This window comes from Lichenostomus cassidix, chromosome 3, assembly GCF_008360975.1.
Source record: "Lichenostomus cassidix isolate B80296 chromosome 3, HeHo_3.0, whole genome shotgun sequence".
In the NCBI taxonomy this organism is placed as follows: domain Eukaryota; kingdom Metazoa; phylum Chordata; class Aves; order Passeriformes; family Meliphagidae; genus Lichenostomus; species Lichenostomus cassidix.
The window spans coordinates 39,938,022-39,963,795 of record NC_139483.1 but is presented as its reverse complement, the minus strand read 5'-3'; the positions used below and the strand labels follow the sequence as shown (position 1 = coordinate 39,963,795).

Here is a 25,774-nt window from a genome sequence, read left to right as displayed (position 1 = left end):
AGTCCAGATGACTTATTGTATGTATCAAACATTTGGATTTTGATTTTATTATCTCCAGTACAGTTCTATTCTATTTAAGCTCTTATTTCTAACAAAGTTCTGTAGTATGTTAAAAAACATGACGTATTTGTCCGGTTTTGGTCATTCCCACTGATCCAAAGGAAATAGGTATGTTCAGTAGATATGAGGAATAGGATTTGATTTTATGATACAAACACTTTAAACTGTTGTGACATTACTGAATATTTTGATACTGTTGAACCATTTTGACAAGAGGTCCTTGGGATTTCAGAGGGCTGGTTGGTAAGAATGATTTCTCCGTTTCCACAAATACTCTTTCTTTAGTTGGTTAAATGTGTAAGAGCATCCTGTACTGTGCAGCTTGTAATGCTTTATGCTCACCTTTCATGCAGTGTATTCTTTTACTTCCTGGAATTTCTCTGGAATATGGACTTCTGCAGCATCTTATCTCTCATTTTCTCGAGACTTGCACATTCCAATTAATTGTGTGAGCATGACTGCTATAGTTTGTTCTGTAACTGTGGTGGTGGTGGTGGTGGTAAAGTTCAACTTGACTTCAGTCTCTACACCTGATCCTTGCTGGAGTACAAAGGTCATTTCTAGCACTCTGTTCATGGAAGGAAAAACCATTGGAAGTCTGGACAATAGGGTTGTGTGATATAGAGTGCAACATAGCTTGGTATGAAGAAGAGAGCGCAATATTACAGGTACTGAGATATCACATAAGTGTCAGCATCTGATAATTTTGGTACTAGTTGAGTTGTGGTATAGTATCATTGGAATGAAGAATGGAAAGCCACTACGGAGGAAGGAGAATGGATGGATGTGGCCTTACACCCTGTAAAATAAGGGAAAGGTATTACTGTGTTAGAGCTCTGAAACCTTCTCTGTTTAAGCCTAATAGCTTGGCAATATTGTTATCTGTTTAGGATGTCAAGTAAATAACCAATAGTGCCTCTTAATTCTTTTATGTCAATAAAACAACTGGAGGTATTTGTGAGGAGCTGTTCTTCAGTTTCTGTATGGTAACAGCAAAAACTTGAGTAGTCCTGTGTACAGACTGATTTTACGAATACGTGGTCTTTTACATTCCTTTAGAGGAAATAATTTAATGTCTACAGATACATCAGAATGCTTCCCTTTGTGTCATTATATCACTTTTATCTTGTTTGGGTTGCACTTACTGTTGTGTTCTTTTGTGAGCTGATTATGTCCCAAGTGGTAGAAGTCACAATAGCTATGTTATGGCCATATATTTAAAAACAAACAAACAAAAATTTCTGCTTTAAACCACTAGCGATGACTAGTGACTAATGAGTACTCATTATTATAACACATTTCCTGAGATATTTTAGAGTAGGGAGAAAAGTCTTACTTTTTAAAGAAGGATTTGTAATTAACAAGCATTTCCTGTATACTTTTAGGAAGGAGAAAATTATTTTAGCATGTTGCTAGAAACTCTGCTGCTTTTTCAGTATGGCAATATCTGTGTGCAATGCTACAAAACATCCAGAGCTTAAAAATGGATACCTACATTTCTGTCTGGTTTTAGGTACTCCATTTATGCCAGTAGATGGTTTTAATTCCATATCTGGGACTGGATCTGGGATATGTGAGGTTTATAAACTGGATACAATTAAGTAGATTTACATTTGGCTTCTTGGTTTGCCTCCCAGTGAATATGGCCATGAATGGAATATTTGACACTGAAAACAATCTGATGTCTCTTCAGTGCTGACTAGGACTAGGGAATCTTTGGTGTTGAATGACAAGATTTGTTTTCTGAGTGGAGCATTAATTTTTTCAGGGCTGGCATTGGTCCATGGATCTTTTCATAAATTGGGAAGACTGTCAGTTGAGTCCATAAGTTTTTGGGATGTGTACCTTGTAATTATTTGCTGTCTGCTAGGGGAAGTTCAGCTATGTTGAGTCTGAGTAATTAAACTTACTTTAGGGTACTATCAGCAAAAAACTTAAGTCACAGAGTAATACACTGTTGTAATAGAGTCTATGCACTGTTCGGTTTAGTTTATGTTAGGTTGTGTTCTAAATTCCATGTTCATTAACTGCAGAGATTTTATGAAGACAATGGAACTTGAATTTTATAATTGAAACTGTAAAGTTTGGAGTATCATCTGTGAAATTTTTTTCGCATGATTTAGAATTTATTCTATCATTTGAGATACCCGTTTTATTTATAATGTGCCAAATAAGAACACATGCTATGAGTCTGTTTTAATATGCCTTGTATATGCATAGTCTGTACTACAAATAATGGTTATTTTACTACATAAGGAATAGCCTAAAACAATCCTGTGTGTCTGCTTGTGACTCTCACAAGTGTTTCTTATGTGGGGGACCTATACTAGAGGATTTATTTTAAAACGTTTTATTTTAAAATTTAAAGTAATGCTGTATTAATATCACAATAGAACCATTTTCATAGTAGCAGTATGCCCAAGACCTTCACTGAATTTTGGGTTGGTCTCCTGATACAGTTTTGCATTGGCACTTTTTCATTATTTGAGGCTATACCTGTAAAATTTTAATTTTCTCATTTGAAAAGCACTTTTCCCTTTTTCTTTTGAGAAATAAAGGCAGGCAGTGTACTTTTTCTCATTGATGATACCTCAAGCACTTGAAATATTATTGAATTGTTATTGAATTCTGTTGTGTTCAATTAAAAACTAAAAAGACCTCTGTAGAAACTGAAAATTTTACTTAGCATCATAGTTTTCAAATTTAGGGAGGTATTAGATTCTACTTAAAAGAAGGGATTTAAATTCCAAAGAACACCATTTAAAATATATTTTAAAATGATCATTTTCTTACCTGCCAACTTGAAACACACCTGATGATTATCTATTTATGGGTAAAGGAGTGCATTATTCTTTCTAAATACTTAAAAAAAAAATTGTGTTAATTTAAGCATTTGCTAAAGTATCCGAAATTACAGAAATCATTTCTAAGATGTTGATGAATTTTATATCTGTTTAGATCTGATTAAAATTTTATAACTTTTCTGTAGGCTGAACATTTAGTCTTCCTATACTCTATCTTAGTGCTTCTAAAATGTGATTGTATTTTTAACAATGAAAATATAATTTCATTGTTTTTAAGGCTTACATATATGAAATGCGTTCAAGCACTTTTTCACATAAACTGGGAAGGCACACAGAATCTGTCACCAATGTCACTTTTAGTCCCTCATCTCCACAGGTAAGCCATTGCTTTTTTTCCTCTTTGTAATTAAAACATGTAAAATCCTGTAATTTTATAATTTTTAAGCTACAAAATTACAATAAAACCCCTCACTGTGGTCTTGCTTTTTATTCTTTAGTCTGCTCTTTTATTTGCGTGCCAATGTGCTGTGCATCTGTAGGGCTGTTCATCTAATTCCAACTGTAGTGTGGTTATTGTGCCAATTATAAACTCATGTAAAATTCCACATGCTACACAGACAAATGCCCTGATTAAGGGCCTGCAAAGAACACTTCTGGCCTGGGAACTCTTACAAACCTGTACATGCTGAATATTGGGAAAATGTACATCCATGTCAAATTACCTGAATAGACTGTGAATTCCCAGAATGTAAGAGAGAAATATGTAGGGGCAAGGAAATGACAAGGGGCTCAGGCTTGCTGTTATTACTCCAAGGCCTGAAAGTTTTAAAAAGCAGTGCTATTTTAAGCGTGCTCTGTCAGAATAAATAGCTTTATCACAATATTTTGTAAAACTATCACTGTTGTGCTTTGAGCGTTTCAGATATCTATAGGTAAAAAGTACTCCAAAGAAGTTAGGCATTATGCAGGAACAGTTTCTGGGTTTTTTTAGTGACCATTAATACTATGCTAACAGCATTATATTTCATTGTAATGATTTAATTATAGTGAAGCAATATATACAAAGTTTGTTCTCTAGGTTTTATTTTGACACCCAAGCTTCCCTGCAGCTAGTTTATCATGTGAATTCTTGGTATATTGTTTTGAATCCTATGGATTTACCTTCTTTGTTTTCATGTATTCAACCTGCATTGAAGCCTTATACTTTCTCCTTTCTTTCCTTACTCTAAAGACACAACAATGATCACTACCTCTATATAAAATTGTGCACAGTAGCTCCTGTTTACTTCACTACCTCCTTACCACTGGCTATACTTTTTACTATTAAAAATATTCATGGAATAAATTAAATCCCTTTACTTGTAGGACTATTGTCATGTTTACATATCTCCTTCCATTTGTAAATAAAGATGGTAGCACTTCTGTGATTTTAGAATTTCTGGAAGTTTTGTTACTTACGTATATATTGTTTGAACTGAGAAATTGTTGATTGCTATCTCGTGGTGAACATCATGTATTTCTGGTTTTTGGATTCAGCAATGTAAAATTCAACCAAATGGTATGGTTTATTAAATTTTGCACCCAAATTAAGAGTAGTGTAAGGTTTAGCACTGAACATATTTCTGCAAAAAAGTTATTATATACACTATGAGAATAGAGCTGACTGTAGTCTTGCAGCATTGTGATCTGAGGTCCAGCTGTTGGAATACATTTGGGTGGAAAATATCTGATTAGAGTTTAATTATTAAAGGTCTAGAGGCTCAGTTGCAGTAATACTATGAATCAAGACTTGGAAATAACTCAATTCAGGAAAATAATTTGTTGATCAAGGGGACGGAATCTGTAAATGGTGTAAAATAAACTGCTGTGGCTCCAAGCTAGACTGGTATGAAAGTGTGCTTTGGGGCACAAACCTCTTAATACTGAATTTTAGGAAACATAACACAGTCAATTAGGTATTATGGTCAAGAGACAAATCTGAAGTTCAAGAGCCACAAACCCTTTTTTTGAAGAGATCTTTGCTGAGAAACCAGCCCTGTGGATTTGAGCCAGCTGATGAGTCTCCCCGTAGACATGGTTCTGGGAAAAGATTTTGAAGCTGATGTTATTCAGAACACTTTTCTAGAAAGCGAGGAAAGTGTGAAAAATTCTGCTTTGAAGGATTACAGATGAAATGTAAATTTGACTAAAAAACTCATTCTGTATAATAAGCACTCCAAAATGCTTTCTAAGTAAGTATTTTTTTTTGAGAGCAAGACAAAAAAAAAAAAAAAAAAAAAAAAAAAAATTATCTGGGCTTCCCAATACAGAATTTAGCATGAAGTTACATTCAAAGGCACTAGGAGAAGTACCTAAGCAATATAATGATAAGCTTGCAGAATGGAAAAGAAGAAAACCACAAATTAATCAGAAAACAATATTCCCATGCCTTGAAAGACTTTGTATTATTCAGTCAGATTTTCCGATACTTGAAGACTTTTATATCTACTGCTACCACAAGTTACGAATTTAAAATTGAATCTATTCTTGTTGCATCCAATGTTTGAATGAATACAGTTAAGAGTTATACTGGGCTCTGAATAGCTACTGCACAAAGCCCCATTGCATTCAAAGGGTAGCACTGGCAGGGGAGGGAGAAAGGGGTGAAAAAGAAAGTGGCTGGAGAGCAAAATTCAGACATTGTAGCTAAGCTTTCTGCTGTGGAAAGATCCAGCCAAAAGTGAGGTGTTCTGGCAGTGCTCCAGTTCAGTCCTTGCTTGCCCAGCGTCTGTCCATGAGGTAGCTTATTCCAACCATTCTTATAACTCTCACTTGCATAAGTGTTCTTCCAGAAAATAAGGAAAAACTCTGGATGGGTATAATAGGGAGCATAGTTGCTTTCATCATGTGGTACTCTGCAATGATTTATTAAATGGTTGCTATGAAAGATGAAGAAAGGGAATAGATAGAAACTTTGCATTTATCTTCATTTACAAGATGATTTCTCAGTTTTAGCTCCTTATCGTCACTTCCTGTTTTTCACTCATCATTCAAAACTTATGTAGGGAAAAATGTTTATCTTACCCAAACCATTAATAGCATTTTAATCTATTTTAGAGAATATATATTAAGGGATATTATCGTGTCTGGCGAGATGATATTTCCTTTACCAACATCCAGACAAAGAAGACATTTGAATTTAAAAGAGAAAAAAGAGCCTGCTGCTGACCTCATCCATGAGATTTCTGAGGTTGAATGTATTTGTGTCCTTGTCTTCTTGAAGTATTAGCTAAATCTGTGTAATCACATCTGTGTAATCTGTGAATTGCATGAGGATGTGGAGTGGATATTTCTTAAATTTTATGAACATGAAGTTTTATTTTTTCTATCCAAATTACTGAAGTATCAGTCTGATTAAATTTTATTATTATTTTATATTTATTTACCATCATGTTCAATATCCTTCTTTTTTTATCCTCAAATGTACAGGTTTATTATCATAGTATTAATCAAAAAAATTGGGATGGCAGTTGATGCAATTTGTCTTAATCTTTCATGGGCTGTTCCAGTTTGATCAACTCATAAATTGTACCAAGACATTCATGTAAAGCAGTCCAAGGAAGTTGTATGTACTTTTTCTTATTCTTTAAGACTGTGAGACTTATGAGAGGGAGAAGTTGGAGTAAAAAGATTTCTTCAAAAGGTTACAGCACCTGGAGTATTGTTAAGCAAATGAATAATTGCGACAGTGAATGAAATATTTGGGGATTTTTATATAATATGGTGCTTTTAAAAAAGTTATTAGCAATCAATGACTGTTGCAAATGTATAATATCCAAGCCTACAACATGTTAAAAGTCTTGAGATGGTCTTCAGGTTTAGAGTATTGCATAACTGTTCAACTTTCAAATCCAGTTAAATTAATTTAGAAATTGAGCCAAAGCACAGAAGTGCTAGTCTAAGTAGCTTGGGGGGAAAAAAGGATCTTTAACTCTACCCACCTTTGGGAGATTCCTAAAGTGGGCTTGGTTTCCTACAGTGCCTTGTGTGGCTGCTTTCTTTAAGCCACTGGTTATGTTTGCAGATCTTGGCCCTTGACACCTTAAAAACTGCTTTGACAGAAAAGAACATAGAGCTTTGGGCTGTTCCACTCTCCTGCTGCAAAGGTAGTTGAGCTTCTGGAGAACCTACTAGTGTGACACAGCAAATAGTCCCACTGATTTTATTCTAATCCCTGAGAATTCAAAATTAAGAGTTCACCACTGCACATGTATGTCTTTGTTTATAGCAGGAAGATAGTTTATTTTGCAGTTTCTAAAAAACTCCAATAATGTTGTGTGTCAATATAGTAAAGTGTGAGTTGATGTTTAGTGCAAAAATTGTTTATACCAAAAAATTCTTGCAAGTACATATGAAAACTCTGAAGAAGGATGGCATATTTTAAAAGAAAAAGAAAGCCTTCTATAAGCTAGAAAGGACAATATAATTCAGTTTAATTCTTGAATACTCCACCCATTTTAAGTGTGTTGCCAGCTAACAACAGCTGTATACCACATGATTTTAGATAAATATGCTTGCAGAGGCAAGTTTCTCAATTCGTAGCACAGTTGTCGTAAAATCTTTATGGTACTTCTTACAAGGGTAGATAATTTATTGAATGGCACTGCTAGGTTGAAAGGGCTGGTATGAAACAATTAGTTACTCAGATCTTCAATGTGAATTTTGTTTACAAAGAATCTAGACAGGGTTCCCTGTGAACTGAAAAGAGAGAGGGTTGACTGGGAGTGGGAAGGAAGGGCACTAACTGTACTCATAGGCATAATTCCTAGGGAATATCCTAGGATAATCCTCTTCTCCCTATCCCTAGAGATAGGGAGAAGTGACAGCTTCTTGGGAACTGTCAGATAGAGAGTGAAGATAGAATGGTGGAAACTAAGCACTGGAGGGAAAGAACATATGTATGGAGTGATGATGGAGAGATGAAGAGAGTGCCTAGAGGAAGGGAGCAAAAGCCCTGCATAAGAGATGATAGCTGTAAGTTGAAGATTTATTGTTTCTGCACTTCTAGTTAAGCCTTTTTTCTGAAAAAGACAGGAGAAGTGAGATGCCTCTGATCTGGTTTTCAGAGTTGCTAAGAACCATAGGTTGCTTTTGGCTTAACAGTTCTGAAAATTGGTGTGTTCAATGCCTCAGAAACCCACCCCCAGCTTTTCAAAGGACATAAAGAGAAGCTTCCAAATGAGATAAAACTCACTTGCTCCCTTCACACACTACACAACGGTCTTGTAGGAGCCAATAATAAAATATTGAAAGGGATAAGCAAGTGAACATCTGCTTTTCATGCTCCATGAAGGGGCAGGTAGAAAAGTATTCTGTGCAGTGCATTTTGAATACAGTCTCCATCTCTGTCCAGAGGAGGTGACATGAGGAAACTTTGCCAAACAGGAAGAACTAAAGGACTAATGATTAGAAGATTGTTCAGCTACGTTTTTTATAGAGAAGTAGGAATTACAACTTAATTGTCTTATGTAGCCCTTTAGGAAGGCTGTCAAGGTATCTTATTTCTCTTTCTTGAAGAGAGTTGCATTTAATTCGCTCAACAGATAGTATTCATAGAATGCAGTTGAACATTTGCAGATACTAGAAACCATTCTGGCGAAAGTTCCAGTTCCAAAATTTCTGGGCTTTTCACATAGAACAGGTACAAGGCTTCTTCCTCCACTTAAATTAAAATTCAAGCATTTGCAGTCCAAGAAGATTCTCTCTTCTTACACAGTCTTTGAGAAATTTAAAGCCAAATTAATTGGCAGTAATGATACAAATGTATAGTGGATGTATAACAAATCAGAGTTCAGCACTTAAAAATGTATTTAGATGAAATACAGGCAAAAAGAAGTGTGGAATAAGCTGCATCCTAAATGAGCTTTTGGAAAAGGGAAAGCTAAGTCTTAGCTAACAGATTAAATATGAAAAGAAAAACAGACTCAACTTCTGTCTTAAATTAAAATAGCAACAGAAAATGATTCCAGCTGTCTGATGGACTATGATATAGCCACACCAAACATCTTGGCCCAGCTCCTGGCTGTATCTGAATTGTGTTCAGCATAATGGGGGAAAGGTGGGAAGCCGAAATTCTTTAAAGCTGCTTTTTGTGTCTCTTTTCTTCCAGTCCACTGCATAAAGTACAGCAGTCTCAGAAGTGCTTGATTCTGCACTCCCTAACAAGTTTTCCTTATGAGCTGATCTGGCAATTGGGGGGACTTTTGCTATGCCTTTTTCCTTTCAGGCCTCTGATGTGTGCTGGAGTAGGCAGGAAAAGTACATATTGATAAGGGGATCCTGTGCTCCTTTTTCTTATCTCATAGAAATATTCAACATCTGTAGTCACCACTGTTCGCAGCTGCTGTGCTTCTGAAGAGTGGTATTTGAAAGGTTTAAAAATTATGGTAATACATGCATTAAAATGCTGATATTGTAATCTGAAGGGATTGGTTCATCTATGCTTTTTCATAAATCATTCACAATGTATCTGTTTGGAATATTGTAGTTGCTGAGACACACTGTGACACGTTTTTTTACAGAACTGTAGCTGTATTCTATCCAGCTAGTTGTTTAGTCATGTAAGAACATTTCTTGAAAGAAATAGATAACTTGCCTGCTAATATACCATGCCATACCATATCATACCACACCAGAAAAAAACACAAATCTGAGACTTACTCCAATATTTAATGCCTTCATTTCAGCTTCTCTGCAAACATCTGGAGAGAATCCAGTGACTCTGCCACTGCCCTTTTCTTCTCTGTGGAGGTCATGAGTGACCAACACTGTCCACTGCAGAGAGAAGCTAGGTCTGGAGAAAGAAAAAGGACAATTACGAAAACTCTTTTAAAATTTCAATGTAATATGTGTGTCATTTTTAACCTGAATTATAGAATTTCTTGGGGTGGTACGGACATTAAATTCCATCTATTTCCAATCACCCTGCCATGGACAGGGTTACCACCCACTAGACCAGGTTGCTCAGGGCCCATCCAACTTGGTTTTTAACCCTTCCAGGGATGGGGCATCCAGAACCTTCCTTGGCAACCTTTGCCATTGCTTCATTACTCTCTGAGTTAAATATTTCTTCCAAACCTCTAATCTAAATCTCCTAATTTAAAATTATCCCCCCATATCCTATCACTATCTGCCTGTGTAAAAGGTCACTCTCCTTTTCTATAAAACACTTTGAGTACTGAAAGACCACAATAAGATCTTCCTGAAGCCTTCTTTTCTCCAGGATGAACAAGCCCAACTCTCTCAGCTTGTCTTAGGAGAGGTGCTCCATTCTGATCATTTTTTGGACACACTCCAACAGGTCCACATCTTTCTTGTTCTGAGGACCCCAGAGCTGGATGTGTTATCCCAGGTCACGTCTCATGAAGGCAGAGTGAAGGTGAAGAATCATATCCCTTGACCTGCTGGCCATCCTTTTTATGCATAGCCAAGGATGTGGCTGGCCTTCTGGGCTGTGAGCACACACTCTCCTCTCATGTCCAGCTTCTCATCCACAAGAATGCTCAAGTCTTCATCTCCAGGGCTGCTCTCAATTAGTTCTTGCAGTCTTATGGCTGGGATTGCTCTGACCCAGGTGTAGCATCTTGTATGTGGACTTACTGAACCTCATGAGGTTCTTGCAGGCCCCTTTCTCAAGTTTGCCCAGGTTCCCCTGGATGGCATCCCTTCCTTCTCTAGTGTTGATGGCACCACTCAGCTTCAGATCTGCAGACCTGCAGACTTGCTGTGGTAGCACTCTAACCCACTGTCTTTTAAATGACAAAGGTATTATAGACCACCAGTCCCAAGATGGAGCCCTGAGGGACAGCTCTCTTTACTGGCCACCACCTGGACATAAAGCCACAATGTCTGAGTGACGCTGTAGGTGTGTCCATATCTGACCTTGCTTCCTTGGTGGGTGTAAGACCCACCAAGAGAATTGAGATAGCTGCTCTATGGACCCCTCAAACTAGGTCACAGCTTCTTAGGCATAACACAGCATAATTATTCTGTTTTATTCTATTTCCTGTGCTCACCGTGAGTTGAATTCTAATGAGACTGAAATGCCAGGGGTTTTCAGCTCCAAAACTACTTTCAAGGACACGTCAAAAAGATTACGAGTGGAAACAGGATTTTTATTTCTTTCCTTTTGTGTTTCTGAATCTGTTTCAGAGCCAATGCTCCCAAGAATTGACACTGTCTCATAATCTTCAGATTATTCAACTTTTCTTGCAGCTAATGCAGACATGTCATTTCTTATCATTTAGTGGTCTTTTCTGAATCCTAATAATGTGTTAAAACCTATTTATTCATTATTATGGATTATTGAGTACAATTTTATTTAAGATAAAAATTATTTTCCAAGCCAATTTTTCTGTTGGCATGACTCCATAGATTTTGCTCTCCTGAGGCCTCTACCTTCTGTGTTTCCAAAGAGAAAAAAATATTTTTGTATAAAAAATGCTTAAAAAAGAAAGGGCTAAGTTTTTTATCTAGAATTTTTGGGACAAAGTGAGGCCTTTTGCTTATTAACAAGCTGAAACTCAGGCATCCATTTAGAAAATTATTTAACTTGTTCAAGGGAAGCACAATTGCTGTAATGCAGAGGCCTTGAGAAACAGCATGGATGGCTAAATTCTAAAGCAATATCTGGAATTGTACTCTGTCCATGTTTGTCTGAATGGGTGTATATATTTATCATCTATGTGTACCATATCCATTATACCTAGAAAAATTAATAATGCATTTAAAACTAATGAAAGGAGCACTTTTCTGATAAAGTATGAAAACTGTGAAATTCTACATTGAACTGATAGTGCGAGAAAAACTTTTAAAAAAAAATTGGCTTTTTTACTTCTACAGACATTTGACCCTGATTAGAGAGAACAGTTTTATTAATACATTTAAAATAAGTTCTTTTCTTTACTTTCACATTTAGCAATTTAATTAAATATGAATTTTTGAAACAAGTGGAAAATATAATTACTTTGTTGTGCAACTTTTACTAAGACAGGTCTTAAAAACTAACTAGTGAAATATGAGTCTTGTTTCTCACTGTTATGCCAAGATAAATTTCTGGCAAAGGCTTTTTATTAGTGTAGCCAAAAGCAGATAGAGTGCTCATAGATTTAAATCTCAAATTATAAATTTGTATATTCAGCAGAAATAATTTTTTTCCCTTGCTTACAGTCAAGACGGAATAAACCACAGTCTCACAGTATATACGCAGAACTTATGGCCATAAATTCAACAGAATTTCTTAGGAATAGACCTTGCATTGTAATTACGTGATAGGAAGTTTCCCAAGTTGTAGCACAAGTCTGTCAAGTATGGCTTTCTCAGACATAAACTGTACAGATCACCTAAAGATTTAAGAAACCTCCCTCTTCTCTGTCTTTCATTATGCAGTTCTGTTTTCACACATCTTTGAGTTTTTTATCAGTTTGTGTTTTCTCTCCTTCTAAGCATTTGGAAAAATATAAATAAAAGAGGGACCTTTCAGAATGTTGAAATTTGCTGGATATTTTAGTATTCAGAAACTTCACCGGCAAGGTGAAAATAAGTAGATCTACTATCAATATAAAAATGTTCTTTGCTAGTAAAAATGTTAAAATAAAAATTATTGATATGCTGAGAGCATATTTCCCAGGATAAGTGATGGACTCCACAGGGAGAATTGTTGCTGCATATCTGTGGCAGTTCAAAAGTTTTGAAAGCAAGCCTTTCCACACCATTTTTTTACCTAATTCTATATGGTCTGGAATACTGAAGGCAATGAAAAATTATATGTAGCATGAAACCTTTTATTTTAGGCATGAGAATCTTTGTACAAATGCTGATCATGTGTAGGTAGTTTGAGTCCATTAGACTTTATTAGCTCTGTCTCAGCAGTGTGCCTGCAAAGTCACTACTTGGTCTTCACTGGTTGAAAATAGATCACACTGAATTATAACATGTGCCATTGCAAAATGAGATTAGGCTTTTTAGAGTTAAAATTCTAGGTTTGAGATAGGTTGATGAGTGTATTATAGGAGCCTTTGTGGAGTAGAATAATTGAAATTTAATTACCTACTTTGAATTTGGACAGAATGCTGGGGCTGAGAAGCCTGTAGTAGTGAAAAGCAACATCTGATTCCAGTTATCAGATTTTAGCCAACCTTCCTATATTAAAGAATTTTTCAGATAAGTGTATGATGCCAAATATAATAAATAGTATAATAATAAAGAAAAAGGGAAGCAGGAATTGTAGAGCTATCATTCTAGGAAAAGGCATAAAGCAAGATTGTGGTTTATACAAAGAGTGTGACATAAATGCTACCCTTTCAAGGGTACATATTTCTATCAGAATTCCTTAGGAGTAGTGCACATAGAACCATCAGACAAATCTTGAGAACTTCCAAGAAGATGTACTGTAAACTAAAAGTCGCACTATATATGGCATCATTTTATTGTATCTGGACAATATTGTATCATGACATTTTCTCCCGTGATTCTAAGGAGAAGTTAAATTCCTTTCCTATTATTTTCAGGACTGTTTTAATATGAAATCTGAGAAAAAATTGAGAATTTTTTTGGTTTTACTTAAGAAGCAGTCCAAAAATCTATAGGAATACATCAGTTATAACAATAGGTTCCTATAAATGCCTGTCATGCTAAGAAATAATAGTTACAAAAAAGGTGATGTTTTAGAAAAATCTTTTTTTTCAACAGGCAGTTTTAGAGAAATATCTAGTAGTACTTATCTTAACATTAAAAAGGTACCTAATGAGGGATACCCAAGCTCTGATTCATTACAAAATTCATAAGGATTTCTGAATTCTTCACTGTCTTGCGGAATACTGGGGTTTTTGTGTGAAATATGAACCTGGTCTACCTTTTGTTTTGCTTGTAATCTAGACGTGATCTGAAAGTTTGGAATAAGCTCCAGCTAGCACCTGAAATGTTGGCATCTCCTCTGAAGTGAAACTTTTGAGGCTTTTCCATCAATAATTTATGTAAGCAGCAATGATACTTACTGAGAGAAGTGTTTTTCACTTCAAGTGCCTTCTCTAGCCAAACTTCAGGCTTGCTCTATATTTGAAGGCTGGAACAAATTCTGTCTATGAATGACTCAACTTCAAAATGTTTTGTTTGCACTGCAGAATATGATACACTCTCCATTGGGAAGCTGCTAGTCTGGCATGTTTAGCTAGTTTTCCCGCTGACTTACCAAGTGTTATGCAAGCATTGCTATCCCATGACTTGAAGAGCTCCTGTTACTTTTACTTTAAATATGGACACAGAGTTTTAAAGCATCTTATAAGTAACAAGGTCCTTCATGACAGTTAAGTGCAATATTTCAAGATACAAAGGTCTGTATGAAATAATTATGATTCCACTTTTTCTTAAAGTGTGAATTATATGCCTTTATTATTTTTAAACAGAATATAATTTTCTCTTGAAAATATTTAAATATGCAATATGACATTTAAGACCATTGTTTGTCTTTTGAATTTGCAATGATCTGAAAAATATTTTCCAGAAAAAGGTGAATTACCCAGAAATAAAATGAACGTTTTTTTCTTTAGGCATATAGATATAGGATAGAATAATTCTTGAACAAAATATATTTTGAGTCCCAGGCTGCATCATCCAGGCACAAATACACAATTTGTATTTGTAGATCTCTCAACCACAGAGTATGAATACCATCCAGAGAAAACAAAACCTTTACGAAAAGGAAGCAAAGTTGAATTAATAAAATTACTTGTTATCTAAGTCAGGTTGCAAATTATGTAACCATGGGGTGTGTTATAATGGCAGAAATCTTCTTTCACATATGTTATTTTAAAAGGCAAATCATTATTGAAAGTCCAGGAAAATACGCTTAATATGTAACCAATATATTGAAATTGACCAATGTGATGGAGTTTTGTACAGTGAAATTAGTCATCTCCCATTTGCATGTAAGGAGAGGTAATTCAATTAGCTTGAGCTAGCATTTCTGGCCTCTTCAAAAAGGAAATACAAACAAAAGAGGCTGTGATGAACTCTGAAGGAAAAGAGGCTGTTCTCCAGGAGCAAGTTAATGGAAACAAATGTTAATAGATTTGTTAAATTACATAGTTAAGACTTGTGCTATAAGGGGAAAAGGCTTTTTGTTAACCTGTTACTCTACGTGGGAAACTGTAAAGAAGCAAGAGATTTTTATTTATTTCAATAACGATTTTTGTAAACAAACTGTATGATATCACATCTGAAATCCATTTGATTGACGTCACTACAGCTGTCCAGCCTGTCACAGTGCTTACAGCAGAAGTAAAAAACTGTCATAGTTTTAAAGGTCCCACTTCTGTAAACATTTCCTGTTCCACTGAGTTATTTTGGGAGTCTTAATGTGCAAAGAAGTTTCAAAGAAGTGGTGCCAATGAGTACAGTATGAAAAAACGGTATTGAAAATCACTTAATTTAGTAGGAAATTATATATTAGATGGCAAAGTGCCTTTCAACTTAGCTATGTCTGCCTTTATTTCTGACATGATTTGATTTGTTAAATGTTTGCTGTGTTGTTCCTGATGGACACAAAATATGGCCTTAGAGTTCAAAAGGCGAATAAATGAGGGGACCCATCAGAGTTATAGCCAAGATGTAGAATGAAGGGCTTCCTAAGAGCTAAATTTAAGTTACAGGTCATTAATGGACGATATTCAAAGCATGACCAATGTGTATCCTTTAATTTTCATTTCCACCATGCTTCTAAGTTACAAATTTCTAGATTTAAAAATTGGAAAGATTTGAAAGTAAAAATAAATTCTGCTGCAGTTAAAACTAAGAGAACGGCAAAGTGACAGATTCATACAGTAGTCGATGGGAACAATATTCTGTAGAAATAGTAGTTGGAATAAGATTCTGTGGGAGTGTTGCTGGATCATACAGCAATGTTAATGACAGAGATGCTCGCAAGACAACAGTAGTTCTTTATTAATAGTGATATTGGAGTCTGGAAATATAAGTAGATTGCAAAAACATGCAGCCCATATTAATGAATCAGGACTTTTTGTACTTTTCCAGGCTTTCATACATAAGAGTGTAAGGTATCTGCTACAGATGTTGGCTTATGGACTAAATGGCAGGATATAAAAACACTCAAGTGATTTAGGCTTCTAGCTTACAGATCCTTTTTGAAGATGGAATTGGAAGCTGTTCTTAAGTCGGTTATTTAGGTACCATTTATTCGTTTATTAGATCTTTTATTCAATTATTGAGCTTTTAGTCCTTTAACTCAACTCATGGAGACTTTTACCGTTGTCAAATGGCCTGAGTTGCATTTCTCAAGCAAACGCACAATGGGTGGTCATAATATGTTGGCAGTTTGGGAGAGTCCATCAATAACAAATAGCTCCTCAATAGGATGTATCATGGGTGGTCCAAGAGTTTCCTGGGAGGGACAGTTTCAGGAAGACACTACGGCTTGAATGAAAGTAATGCTCTCTGTTTACAGATGTGTTCTTTAACTCTGCTAAGCATGGCTAACCTTGTGACAGCCACTCATGTGGGAAGGAGACATTATAGAAAAAAAAGATATGGCATACATAATAACTCCACATGAAACAGTCTCACAGGTCACGGTCTCAGTTTTAGGCATACTTTGGTAAATTGGCTTTTTTATTTTTCAGTGAAAAAAATCAGAGCTTACAACTCAGTTTATAACTATGGAGGAAGGTATAGTTGCTGGATTGTGGTAAAGTAGTGAAAGATCAGAATATCTGATTACACATCTTCTAATATCTTTAAAAATAAATAAACTGTTTACATTTATTGGTATAGTTGCATTCTTCTGAAAGAATACAGTTTTACTTCACAATACAGTATACAGTTGCACCCTTTTGCTGCTCTATTGCCAAACCACAGAATTTTTCCAAACTTTGAAGTTGAGAGAAATTTGTATGCCAAAATGCTGTGGGGAAACGTTGATTTGAATTATGTTTGCTTAGTATGGAAGTGAATAACTTTGGTTACCTTCTTACTAGAGCAGAGTTTTGTTTTGTTGACTGTTTCTTAAGAATGACACTACTTCCAGTAGTACAACTCCTTTGTTTAAAAATGTATTCTACTGGTAATGATTTCAATGCCTTCCATGTATTCCTCATATACCAATGCATTTATCAATTCTTAGTGGTTTATATTAATATATTTATGTCAGAGATGGCAAATTGAAATTTAGCCATAAAAAACCAGTAAAGTAGCCATTTTTTTTCCCTTTTCATTATTCTGGGTATTATATGTTTATTCTGCATTAAATGCAGTTTAATGTCTTTCTTCTTATAAATGCAAATCCTGCAACAGCAAAAAATTGCTTTAAGTGGAAACACATGAAGAAAAAACAGAAAAATCATGTTGCTATAAACAGCTATTAGGGTTGAATCATGCTGGAGTTTTGTGGATGTTTTCATTTTAGAGTGTCATTTGTTTACTAATTTCTGACTTTTCTTTCTTTTTGGACAAATTATTAACACATGTTTCCTCAGCTCTCAAGAAAAAATGCTTTCATAGTTTTAAAGTAAAAACTGGACAAAAATACATTATTTGCACATTTTGTGTGCTTTTTCTTGTCTGTCTTGAAAAATATTTCAGTAAGATGAAATAGCACCTAAAATTGTAGCAAGGATCTAGTATTTTCATGAAGCATCTTTCATTGGTTTATGAGAATACACTGTTGCAGTTCTCTATGTTGTATACTTGTATACTACTCTATGTTGTATATTTGCAATACAACTGACAATTGCAGTACACTTTTTCAATTTTTTCAGGGGAAAAAAGAGATCACAAAGAAAGAAACAAGAGGGTACACTGCATTAATATTTGTTAATTCTGGCACACAAAGTGGCCTTAAGGGCAGTTAGGAGTGAGCTATTGGTAATTTTATGGTTAGTTATATAAGCATATAAATCACTCAATTTAGTTATTGAAATCTGTAACGTCTCCATTTGTTCTTATACCCCTACTTCCTTGACAACATGAAAATAGAGACAGACTAGTGAAGTCTTCCTTTTAGCTGTAATTAGGGTTATTTTCTTTTTCTTTTTTTTTCTTTCCTTTTTTTTTTTTTTTTTTAATTTTTATTTTGGTCATTTGCTGTTTAGAAAACAGCAAATAGTTGATAAGGCTCCAAAACTGTAAGGTTGTTTCTAGACCAACATTGATCATTGAATTTGCAAGCTAAAATTTGACAGTGTATTTCAATTTGTTGCAAGTTTGCTTGATAAAGAATTCAGAAAAATTTGCTCTTGGTTTAATTTATTTCCAAAATTCATAACGTGAATCAGAAACCAACTATTGCCTCAAAACAGTTTGATTTCATAATTGGTTTCTTGGATGGTATGGTCACTCTTCTGTATATTAGTGTTGATGAAAGAGTAAATTATCCCTTTTTGACTTTGAATTCACATCTGTTGTGTGGTACATGAATAAGTAAGACTTTCTATATGTATGCACACATGCTTGTAGAGATCATCAGCAAATCTTGCTATCTTATTCTGAAGAAAGCTTTAGGACTAACTAGTATTCAGTACCTTGAACCGTTTGTGGCTGCCATTATAGTCTGCCTATAATTGTAATACTATAAACATTGTCACTTGTCATTGAAGACATTTATTCCCTCATGCTATTAAAGAAATGCAGATATTTTATAAAAGTTGAAAAATTCTTTGGACAAAATAAAAACCTTTTTTCCTGATGGCAAAGAAGTCTTTTGTGAGATTTCACTAAATGAAAGCAAATTAATGATCTTTTTGTACTTTGACATGTTTTAATATTTCTAAATGGGAGTCAATTTAGGAAGCAATCTTTTCCTTTCAGTACAGCTGAAAAAATATTTTGTGCACAGCTAGATCCCGTATATGATCTGATACCATGTGTGGATAATTAAATGTTGTGGAACTGTTGACAGCACTTTTTGATTTCCGTGTGTCCTTATCCAAGCTGCCCCACTGTAATTTCAAGGAGTCTTTTATTGGTAGGTGACTCTGCTGCACAATAAATAATACTGCTTTGCTTTGGAAATTCAGGAATGGTTTTATGCCATTTTTGGCTTACTTTTGTAAGTCATTGCAAATGCTCCCAAATGAAGTTTGAAAAGAAGGTATATATTGGCTCAGTTAACAATAGAGCTCCTGATTGTAACTGTCCATATTGAAAATAACTTTCCAGTGATACAAAGGTGCAATGTTGTAACTGTTTCAGGGACTGTTGATTAAATCTATCAGCTTAGTAGTAGTAGGTTTTTAAAAGATCTCATGCAAGTGAATGGTTCACAAAGTGAATTATTTGCAGAATAGCTCATGTGTCTCTGTCTCATATTAATGCTGACCATGGATGCTGAGGATGAATAATGAGTGGTAGCCTGATGTTATGAGCACTCTGTAGTTTTGTACTTTGACTTATAGCAAATCAGTCATAAAAGTGTTTGCAGCAAAACCAAACTGTTATTTCCATCTTTGCTGATTTGTTTTTTTAATGATTTTCTATGCAGAAATTATGATAATGGAAAACTTTCAAGTTGCCAACTTTCTTAAGTAATTGTTATTTGTCAAGTGTTCCATACTTGTCAAAGGTATTGACAGGGCAGTGACATTGCCAGAAATATAGTCATCCTCTAGGCTTCTGCATAGCATTTGATCTGCAAGGAAACTGCGTGGAAACTGCTTTGGAAACTGCATGGGTGCCGAGTCAGAAGTGAAGCAGGATGGAAGTGGGAAGGAAAGATTACAGTGAGTTAAATGTAGGTAAGAAAGGCATAGCAAGGGAAAGAAAACACAGGAAGCCACAGGGAAAATAAAGTGGACAGAATTACCTATTTTGACTGAATTCTAGACATTTATTAAGGATGTGTTTCTTTCGGACAAGCACTAGGGAATTTTCTAAATGTGCAACAGATGAGCCAGAGAGTTTGCAACAAGGTGAGAATATTTTTGTTTTTAAATGACTTCGTGAGCGTTCATTGTGTGTCTGCTTGTCAGAGCATTCAGAGATTGCTTACCCTCACTTGTTATAGATTGCCTTGTGGTATGTAGTAATTCTGTGGTCAATGTGTGGGCAGTTGTGCGTACTGGAATTCACATCAGCCCTGCATTCAGCATGCCCAAAGCTAAATCTGCCATTTTCCAAAGAAACTTAATCTGTGTTTGGCATTAACAATTTTTATTGAATGTTCATTTTTGGCTATTTTTCGAAGACATGCGAGTAGTAGTATGATTGCTGATGTAATATGGTCCTTTTTCTTTTTAACTGAGAGGTTGTACTATATATGAAATGTTTTGAAAATAGTAAATATTTAAAATTTTAAGAATTGTGATATTCAAGAATAATACCTGTCTCTTTGAATTTTTGAATCATGGTTGTTTTTCTCCACTTGCCCATGAGTCTTCTTTATATTGCTCAGAGTAAACATGTAAGAATTTATCTGTCTGTAAGTCTGTATGGATGCTTTGATCATTCTGGGAAAAAACTTCATGAAACATAGACATTTTCTCTTAACAACCTTCAAGATTTAATACTTCGGAGGACTAACAGTATATAACTTGTATTCTCTTACATTTCACTACCCTGACAGGAAACCTCAACAATTATTACAAGTATGTTTATAAACTTCTCAGCAGTAATTTGCTTTGTCACTCAAGCATAATGTTTTTTATTTTCCTATGGTGCCTGTAAATTTAGTTTTGAATTTCAAATTTCTATCCATGCAAGTAAAAATACATTGATGTAGTACTAATTAACAATTCACAGCATTTCACAACTGTTTGGTTCTTTTAAATGGAAGGGCAAGTTAAGGAATTATTTGTTGCATTTATGTCTGATGCAGATGAATTGTGTTCCTGTAAGCAAGATGCTCAAAGCTTGATGCAGAAACGAACTTTGGAAATTTGGTAGTGAAAATTATTAGTTTAGGTTTGATGCGGTGAAAAAAAATAAGGGAAGGTGGTGGAATAGTCACAGTTTTTTTTGAATCAAGGGATGACAGTAGTGAAAGAAAGGAAGGATAAAAGCAGTTAACCAGCTGAGGTAAAAGAACATGGTTCCAATGAGTCCTAGACCTAGATAAATATTTTAGCTGTTTAAATGAATGTGAAGACCATATCCTTGAGATCTGAAACAGAAAAAAATGGTAGGACTAGCACATAGCCTAGAAGTGATGGTGTGGAAGGACATTGAAGTTGCAGATAATCTTCAATTTACCTGTCCCAGTGACAAGTTACTGAATACAATGATGAAGAAGGTTTGAACAAAAATTGCAGTGAATGAGAAATAAAGATCTTCGTTCTAATCTTGTTGGAGTTGAAATAATGGTGAATCATTAGACTGGTATGAAGATTGGTCTGGAAGAGAGGTTTAACTGTGAGTCATGCTTAGAGAAATAGTGGCTTGACATGATCTAAAGTTAATATGTAAGTGGGGGGAAAAGTAAGGACAGACTTCTGTGAAATGTTGGGAACTGACTGGGATCTGAGAATGCTCTTCTTATATAAGAAGGGAATGATGAAAGATATCAGGACAGAGAAGAAACATGGAAACAAGAGAGATCTAAAATCCAGAGAAAAGCATTATCAGCCCCTATTGAAGGCAGCTTGATAGATGGAAGCAAGTATGGATGGCACATTTATTGCCAGTTATAGCTAAGAACAGATAATTGAAAAGGATGTCAGGACTTGTTTCAGTGAAATTCAAGGGCAAATGGTATGTTAGAGAAGAGGACTGCAAAAACACCCCACCAAACCTGACTGCAAACAGTGCATGCTTTGTTATTTAGTAAATGAGAGATGATCTGTAACTGGAGAAATGAATGTGGACAACAGCAGGCCTTTTAAGGACACAGAAGCTAAGGAATGTTTACATTGGAAGGAGGAAGAGTCAGATGACATTGATATGTTAATAAGTAATGGAGAGAATAAAGGAAAAAAGTTAATGTGTGAGACTGGGCCTCTGAGGCAAGGGAAGGAGAACAAGAGAAATATCCCAACTGACAAGGAAGCGCTGTAGTGGGGGAAAAGAAAAGGAAGACAAAAGTTGGAAAATACTGTGGAGAAATAAAGATGACTAGGAAAGAAACTGTAGGGATTACACATAGGAAATTTCATGCTAGAAAAGAAGCATCATTTAGCCATGGTAGTAGCCTCACCAAAAGCAGAGAAAGAAGATTCTCAGATTCTTTATTGAAACACTTGCTGGCCATTCCTATAGGTAAACCATTTCAGTTCATCTGCTCAACTGAAGCAACACAGTTACCCAGGTCACTTCTTCGTCCACATACATAATAAACAAACCTCGTCTGTCATTAGGGCAAGGGTTTGCTGGGTACTTCAACTGCAATTCCCAGTAACCTATATTTTATCTTCAGTAGAACTTGTCCCTGAGATCTGTACTCATAAATGTGTGAAAGATAGCCTTTCATGAAAAATGTAGATAGATCTTTACAAATGTTTTTTATTTAGTCTTTTTTATGTAATCTTTTTTGGTATTACATTTCTTCATGCAAAGTGCTGTGAAACTCTCGCTTTTAGGGATGAGGATGGAGTAGAGTTGTTTTCTTTAAAAGTCTAGAAAGCTTTCCTCTCATTTTTAACATACACCAGTTTGAGTCTCTTAAAAAAACTTTATTGGCTGTGTAGGGCAATATAATATTCTTTATGCACTAAATTTTATAGGAATGATGGCAGCTCAAGGATATGCTGTTTCAAAGTGATCCATCAGTCTTACAAGTCCTTTAAGTTCTGACTTTTTCAAATGAAATGAGAACCAAGGCAAAGGATTTGCTTTATGGATACAGTTCTTACCAGTGTGAGCTTATACCATTAGTGTTTAGATATTTACATGCCAAAATAGTTACACTTTATGTTCTCCCATATGCCATTCTAGATTCTCAGGCTAATTGCACCATCCTACCCTGTGTTTATGTGTGGAACATATTATTCATCTTGCTGGCTGCACATGTTTATTCAAGAGGTAGCTTTGGAAGGTGATGCGTTAGCACTGTGCATGCCTTTCAAACCTTGACAGTTTCATGTTCTTGACTTTGTACTGGAATTTGACAAAAAGGAGAAAAACTATTTGTTTGAGTTTGAAAATTGTTTTGTTCCTGAAGGAAATGCATCTACTAGGTAAAAAGGTAATAAGATTTCTCCCTGTTTCTGATTTGTCTTTGACCTAAAGGAGAAATCTTACTCAGACAAAACTACAGAGAAAAAAATACCAAGGTCACAAATTTGTTCTTTGAAATGATTGTCCAAATCACTTTGGACAGTGATTTGAGTAAAAGTTAATCTTCAAAAGAAGTAATAGTTATTCGTCCCTCCAGAGTACTAACATTATGTAAAATAATTATATACAATTAAACACACCAAACATAACAAAAAAGAAATAGGAGTAGGACAGAATCCAGAAGGAAAGAAAAAACCAAACAAACAAATGGTGTATTCACACACAATTTTAGTGCAAAGCTTTAAAGTTGCAGGAAAGGGAAGAATGAACATTTATTTTTATAAGATGAAAGATTTTTAAAGCAAGAAAGGGTAATGAAAAAATACTTTAAAACATCAGTAAATATGAGGTGAATAAAAAAGAGATATGCCTTGTATTTACAAGACAATGAAATTGGAAATATAATTCATTTCACCAACAATAATGAATGATAATTAATTAAATATTAAATAAATATTAACTTGATTAACTATAATGGTATTTAAAAAATACCAGAATTAGTTAAACACAAATAGAATTTGCTCTGATAGCTGTATGGGAGAAAATTTGTGTTATGCAGCAGTGGATTCTCATGTTATTGTTTGCATATAAGATACAAAGTGTTTTCTTGAGCACTGAACCTAAGGATATACTAATATTAATTGTAGTGTCACACATACTTTTGTGAGTGGATACAGTTTTCCAGACTTATGAAAAATGCTTCTAAATCCCAGTGTTCTGGGAAGGAACTTGTTTTAATTGGTATTTTATTTTTAAAAGACATAGCATATTATTAATTTATACCAGAACCATTTTCTAATACTGGTTAAAATTTAGAGAAAAAAAGGAAAATAGCTTGATTAATTATAAAAACAATTTTAGTCCTTTATGATACAAAATATAGTCACAGAACTGAAAACTCTGGGTTTGAAAATTTTTTGTGAAATGTTTGTAACAGATCTCCAGTGCTATTTTATTTGGCTGTGGAGTCTGCTTTTCAGGCCAAGAACTTGGGGTTTGATTGGCCTAAGTAGCACATTATACAGTATGTATGGTGAAAAATCTTGATATTTGGAGACAGCATCAATTTCTAAATACAAAAATTTGTTTAAAGACTAGTCATTGTAATTGTACTTAATTTGACAATGATTTTAAAATATAAGCAATTCTGGTGTCATGTTTTGTGTGCTGAAAGTACAGGATCGAAACCATGGACCTTGCTCTGACTGACATTAGTGGAAACAGCCATCTGTTTTATTTGGAGCACTGTTGTGTCTCGAGGCTGTCATGAAATCATAACAAATAGTAGCAAAGCCTACTGGAGTCGTACCTAGAATCACAGTCAGGATGTTATATAACGTAATAAATGGGGAGCCCAAATAGACAAACTAACACAGCTTCTTGTGGAAAGGTGCATGTACTATAGGGTTTTTCTCAGAATCTATTCAAGAAGATGGTAACATCTTGAAAGTCTGAAGAAAGATTTTTGTAATTATCTTCTGTGTAAGTATTTCACACGGGTGAGTGGGATTGATTTTCGTAAGTTTTTATGCACATCTCTGTATCTGCTAATTAACTTGACAGACTTACATGTGTAAGGATAAAATTAAAAAGTGACCTGCAAACCTTGGCAGCAAACAAGACCCCAGGTTTTTATAGACTCTGCAATTCTACAGGACATGTTCCTAATTTTCTATTGTTTACTTTTTGAAACTTAGAGAATGTACTACCTCTCTTCTTAACTATCCAGCAGAGGTAAAATTCTTCTGATGTAGTGCTTTTTTTATATTCTGCATGTTCATCTTCCACATTTCTTACTGGGTCTTGGTTTATGTTGCCTGTATTGACATTTTTTGGTCATTTTTCTTTCACTGTTGGCTTCTCTATCATCTCCTAGGTGAATGGATTGAGCTTCATCTGTTCATTTGGTTTGGGAACCCAGTTCCATGCTTTAAAGTAGGAACACATGCAGCTAGGATTTTGGGTATCCAAACCCTGAATTTGGCAGAAATATCAGGAAAAACTGACATTCTCTTTACTGTTTGTATCTTTAGGAGCTCACGTGTGTTTATTTTTGGATTCTTATTTAGTTACTGAGAAAAATGTGGGTGTTTTTAGGAGAGAGTTTGGTTTTAGATTACGGGGATTTTGGTTGGTCCAGGCATTCCAACCTTCTACATGGCTGCTCAGGAAGCTCTTAATAACTTGGATCAAACCCCTGTGCTTATGTATATTATGTGTTAACCATTCAGGGGAGTATAAAGGAAAGAAAAAGTACAGAGCTCTGCTTCCCCTGAAACAGCTGATGCCAGGAGCTTCTGCTGCTAGCCACAGCTTTGACCATAATTGACCTTTTCCCATTTTCCCTCTATTGCTCTCTCTTCTGCTAATCAGACCACTTATAAGAAGATGCCAACTTTTCTTCTCCAGGACAAATTTAGGGTTCCCTGTTAGATCTGTCTTTTGTCTTTATCTGGAAGTCTAATACAATCCTTTTGCTTCTGCTTTTTCAAGCTGTTTTCCTACAGAAAATACAGAGTAAAGCAAGGCAGCATGTTTTCAAGAAAGTTACCTAATGTGCATGGTAGAGATGTCATGATTTCAGGCCTGCTTATCAGTGCAGGCTTGTTTAATGGATTGGAATGAATCTTCAACACAAACATCATAAATCTACTTGA

The 25,774-nt window shown here is 35.1% G+C and overlaps 1 protein-coding gene across 5 annotated transcripts in view; it reads left to right on the top strand.

The window, feature by feature from the left end:
- Nucleotides 1-25,774, top strand: part of WDR27 (WD repeat domain 27) — an 88,654-nt gene that overhangs the window by 48,948 nt on the left and 13,932 nt on the right. For 4 of the 5 annotated variants that reach the window (XM_085055402.1, XM_085055400.1, XM_085055398.1 and 1 more), the window contains one exon: nt 3,142-3,240. The exons of the other annotated variant lie outside the window; for it this stretch is intronic. In XM_085055402.1, the coding sequence (XP_084911528.1) occupies nt 3,142-3,240 (99 nt within the window). The remainder of the gene's footprint in view (nt 1-3,141; nt 3,241-25,774) is intronic. 5 annotated transcript variants of the gene reach the window in all.